A 5,129-nucleotide genomic window follows, 5' to 3' on the forward strand; every position below is an offset into this window, starting at 1 on the left:
AAAAAAAAAAAAAAAAAAAAAAAAAAAAAAAAATGGGAGTCACAGTAGAACTTGTGCCCTCTGCTTGGGGTGAGGATTAGAGAGGGTGTGTGTCTGGCTCGTCCCATCCTCAGTAACTCTGAATTCTTAGATTCGTTCACAGCACAGTTAGGAGAGACCCCCATGTTGGGAGTGTTTCGCTCTGTCTGTGGCTATGAGCTACGGGTGGAAGGCAGCCTTGCTGGGCATCTCAGTTGTGAGATCTGCCCAGTGGGGTGGAGCTCAGTCTTGATCCCACACTTGGCTTTCACAGAAAGTGGTGACAGCCCTTGACCGGACGTGGCACCCTGAACACTTCTTCTGTGCCCAGTGTGGAGCCTTCTTCGGTCCTGAAGGTACGGGCTGGACCAGCGGACTGACTCGCCACCTCTCAGGAGGGCCGGGGAGGTGGGGGTGGGAGACGCTGCTGAGGTTGGAGTCAGAGTGGCTCCACTTCTGGAGCCGGAATGAACTGTGCCTCCAAAACCCCCACTCCCCAGGGTTCCACGAGAAGGACGGCAAGGCCTACTGCCGCAAGGACTACTTCGACATGTTCGCACCCAAGTGTGGCGGCTGCGCCCGGGCCATCCTGGAGAACTATATCTCGGCCCTTAACACGCTGTGGCATCCTGAGTGCTTTGTGTGCCGGGTAAGGAGCCCCTGAACGCATCTGGAGGGGCTAGGAGCAGGCAGTGGGGAGAGAGGGGTCTTGCTCATTGTGCTCTCTGGACCCAACTCAGAGGCCTCCTTTTGGGTTATTAATGGGGGGAGCAGGCAGGGGGTCTCCTTTCTCCAGTCCAGGGCCAGGGTTTGTACTGAGGCTGGGACAAACCAGGAGCAAGGTAGACATGTCCCCCAGTCCAGCCCTGTGCAGCAGCCCTGGGCCACTCCTATTTGGGAGGTGAGTATGTGAGAATTAAATGAGATAATGCAAGTATTTAGCAGACTTGACAGAAGTGGGCCGTGGTTTCCAAAACCACTGCATTCTGGGGGCCCCACAGAGGTTGTTAGGGATTCAACAAGGGCTCTGTGACCAAATGAGTTTGGGAAACACTGTCCCTGCAGGACTTCTCAGAGCCTTGTCTTGTCTTTCTTTTTTTTTTTTTTTTTTTTTTGTAGACGGAGTCTCACTCTGTTGCCCAGACTGGAGCGCAGTGGCGCGATCTTGGCTCACTGCAACCTCCACCTCCTGGGTTCCAGTGATTCTCCCACCTCAGGCTCCCAAGTAGCTGGGATTACAGGCATGCGCCACCATGCCTGGCTAATTTTTTGTATTTTCAGTAGAGATGGGGTTTCACCATGTTGGCCAGGCTGGTCTTGAACTCTTGACCTCAGGTGATCCGCGCCCCCCCCTTGGCCTCCCAAAGTGCTGGGATTACAGGTGTGAGCCACCGTGCCCGGCCCCTCTCAGAGCCTTTTCTACCTATATGTGATGTGAACCTCCAATGAGAATCTAGGATGCAGAGTTTGACCACACACCAGTGTCACACCTATGTTTCTGGGAACACTGTTGCAGCCACCTGGCTAAGTGCTCAGGAGTCAGACCTGTGTATGAATCCAGGCTGTGAACTCAGTAGCCGCATGATCCTGGGCAAGTCACTTCACCTGTGTGCTTCAGTTGCCTCCCCTGTTGGAAGAATTAAAGAATCCCAGCACAGGCCAGGCGCGGGGGCTCAAGCCTGTAATCCCAGCACTTTGGGAGGCCGAGGCGGGCGGATCACGAGGTCAGGAGATCGAGACCATCCTGGCTAACACGGTGAAACCCCGTCTCTACTAAAAAAATACAAAAAACTAGTCGGGCGAGGTGGCGGGCGCCTGTAGTCCCAGCTGCTCCGGAGGCTGAGGCAGGAGAATGGCGTAAACCCGGGAGGCTGAGGTTGCAGTGAGCTGAGATCCGGCCACTGCACCTCAGCCCGGGCGACAGAGCGAGACTCCAAAAAAAAAAAAAAAAAAAAAAATCCCAGCGCTGCAGGAGGCGAGGTGGGAGGATTGCTGGAGGCTGCATTTCACCAGCATGGCAATATAGTGAAACCCCCATTTCTACAAAAAAAATTTTTTTAATAAAAATAAAAAATAAGTGTTTAGGACAGCATGGCACATAGAAAATGCCTAGCGAGTAGGAGTCCCTCCGAGTGTGCCCATCTGGGCCCCATCATACTGGGTGCTGCTCTAGCCCTTGGGACAGCCCCCTGAGCCCCTCTCTCCACCTGGCAGGAATGCTTCACGCCATTCGTCAACGGCAGCTTCTTCGAGCATGACGGGCAGCCCTACTGTGAGGTGCACTACCACGAGCGGCGCGGCTCACTGTGCTCCGGCTGCCAGAAGCCCATCACTGGCCGCTGCATCACCGCCATGGCCAAGAAGTTCCACCCCGAGCACTTCGTCTGTGCCTTCTGCCTCAAGCAGCTCAACAAGGGCACCTTCAAGGAGCAGAACGACAAGCCTTACTGTCAGAACTGCTTCCTCAAGCTCTTCTGCTAGGCGCCCTGCCCCTGTCTCTGCCCCCCTTCCCCAGCCAGCATCCCCAACGGCTACTGTGACCCCGATACTTCGCCCGGGGGTGAAGGGGTAAACCCACTGAAACTGGAACCCTTGTTCTCGGCTGGTGCAGGAGGGACAGGGCCGTGAGGGGTCCCCCTGCTTGTCTTCACCCCTGCCGAAGCCTCTGGACCCCCTCCTCCCTCCTGCAGCTCTCCCCAGGCTGCCCACTCCATCCTCCCCAGGGGTAGAGGCTGGGGGCCCACCCCAGCCCACGTACGTCCCCATGAACTGGCCTGGCCAGCACCCCACACTGGAGCCATCTCTTCCTCATATTTCTGCAGTGCAGCTGGAGGGCCGGGAAGGGCAGGCAGGGTCTTTTGGGGTCTCTTTTTACCCTTATTTCCCCCCTGACCTAATTGTCTTTGTTCTGTGATTATTGGGGGACACCCGGCTCCCTCCAGACAATGCCAGCATAAATCCATCCATCCAAAGGCAGAGAAGCCAAGGGGCATGGAAGGTTCTCTGTGCTCCTCCTACCCTTCCAGTGCCCTAGGCCTGGCAACTGCCCCTGCCTTTACCCGCCCTCCCCTTTTATACCCGCTCTGGTTCTACTGAGAAAAGCCTCTCCAGCAATAATGTTTTCTAGTCACTTTCTCCGTCTCCGGGACGGCGTGCCTGGACACTGTACCGACTTTGATAGATTTCTACACTGAGGTTTGAATTCATATCGCCTGAGTTGCTTTTACTTCTCTATACAAAATGATTTTGAAGAGATTTTAAAGATGTTCCCTTTTGTATTCTCTTCTTTGTCCACCGCCACTGGGCCTGTCACTGATGGTGGCCCTGGTGTGGAGTTTGCTTTGTACTGAGGGTTGGGGTGGGAAAGCAATTTGTATTTTATTTTTTCTTAGCACAAGCAGGTGAACTGGGAGTACCCCTGTGACTCCCCCTCTTTCACTTCATAGCTCACCAGGACTGTTTTATAAACTGCTGTATTTGGAAACCCCTTCTTTACTTCCCAGGCCAGCAAGCTCTTCACTGAAACTGGTTGAAGGGTGTCACACCCTTTTGGGCCTAGAATTCTGAACCTCATCTGTTCTGTTTCTGCGGGAGGAGAAGGGGAAAGTATGTTTTGGGGGGCTGCTTCCTGTCTAAGCCCTCAGGAGCCTCTGCTCCCCTGTGAACCCACTGAACCTTCTGAGCCCCCACCGCTTCTGTGGGGCTCTCTCTTCTGCCTTCTCAGGAAAGCTGGTGTCTGATTTTGGCCATCAGGACTCTGACGTCTCTTTGGTCTTGTTGATTTCCTCTGGGCATATCCCTTCCCCAGATCTGCTCCTCCCCTTTCACAGGTGGGATCGGCACTCAGGGGGTCTGGAAAGAAGGTCATAAAGGAGCATGATAGGATTTGGGTCAGAGGGACAGTCTCCTCTGGGGAAAGCCCCAGAGCTCTTTACCGAGGATGAAAGAGGAGCCAGGCCTTGGGCTCCTGATCAAGAGAAAGGGGCCCCACCGGGATCTAATGGTGAGAGTCCAAACCACTCCACTGGCCTCCTGGCAGAAGCCGTGTGTGCTGGGGTCTCCGAAGAGGGTCTCTCCTTTGTTTGTGGGGGAAGGTCAGCCTGGCCCCTCCAGAGGTCTGATGTCTCCACTTCCACCCACAGGCCTTACCGCTCTGTTTACAGTGACTCCCCCCAGACCCTCCCCAAGAGGGACTGGGGTTTCTGGGGTCTACTCTCTGAGTCAATGGTTATTTGAAAATTTGATTTTGATTTTATTTTTTCTCTGTAAACTTCTAACCTGGCTTTTCCCATTTCAATTCCTGTGATTTATGCCAATAAAGTTTGCCCGTGATTTTCACCTGTGCTAGTGCCGTTTCTTGCTGGTCTGAGATAACCTCGTGGTCCCAGCAGAGAGCAAACCCACCCCAGATGCAGCTGGGTCACCAGACGGAGGGTAAATTCTGGATGTTTCCTTTCTTGAGGTCAAAATCCCTGGGGCTGGGGTCCGTGGTCCTTGCCTGTGGTCACAGGTCCTCCCCGTGGGCTTTGCTCTTGCCTGGGCAGTTGGTGAGGACAGGCTGGGAACAGCGGGATGGGGCCCTCATGGGGCAGGGCCTGCCCAGGGTGTGATCACCTGCGTTTACCAAGGGCATCCTCACAGGGGCCTGTGGGTGGCTTTCCACTCATTCAGAGGTGGGGAAAGAGGCTCCAAGACAAGAACCTACGTGTACAAGGCAGTCTGAGTGAGGGCAGAACCATGATGCAGACCCAGGGCTTGCCTCTGCCTGTGTTCCTGCACTGAACCAGACGTGGCCGTGCCTGAGCCCACACAACTTGGGTTAGTCCCTTCCCTGCCAAAGGCAGCTACTTAGAGTTGAGAATGGGTCTCTACTGCCTCCTCGTGGTCGTGTCCGGATTTGCATGCCTCCTCTTTGCTCCTGGTCAGATCCAGAGCTCCAGTCCTAGGCCCTAGAGCAGAGGTGTCCAATCTCTTTTTTTTTTTTTTTTTTTTTTTTTTTTTTGAGATAGAGTCTCCCTCTGCCCAGGCTGGAGTACAGTGGCATGATCTCAGTTCACTGCAACCTCCACTTCCCAGGTTCAAGCGATTCTCCTACCTCAGCCTCCTGAGTA

The 5,129-nt window shown here is 54.4% G+C and overlaps 1 protein-coding gene across 9 annotated transcripts in view; it reads left to right on the top strand.

Moving 5' to 3' along the window:
• PXN (paxillin) overlaps positions 1–4,356 on the top strand; it is a 56,740-nt gene extending 52,384 nt beyond the window's left edge. For all 9 annotated transcript variants that reach the window (XM_017879045.1, XM_017879049.1, XM_017879047.1 and 6 more), the window contains 3 exons: positions 293–374; positions 519–667; positions 2,233–4,356. In XM_017879045.1, the coding sequence (XP_017734534.1) occupies positions 293–374; positions 519–667; positions 2,233–2,499 (498 nt within the window). In that variant the 3' untranslated portion in view covers positions 2,500–4,356. The remainder of the gene's footprint in view (positions 1–292; positions 375–518; positions 668–2,232) is intronic.
• Positions 4,357–5,129: the final 773 nt, after the last annotated feature.

This window comes from Rhinopithecus bieti, unplaced genomic scaffold, assembly GCF_001698545.2.
Source record: "Rhinopithecus bieti isolate Rb0 unplaced genomic scaffold, ASM169854v2 scaffold_11938, whole genome shotgun sequence".
Taxonomy (NCBI): Eukaryota; Metazoa; Chordata; class Mammalia; order Primates; family Cercopithecidae; genus Rhinopithecus; species Rhinopithecus bieti.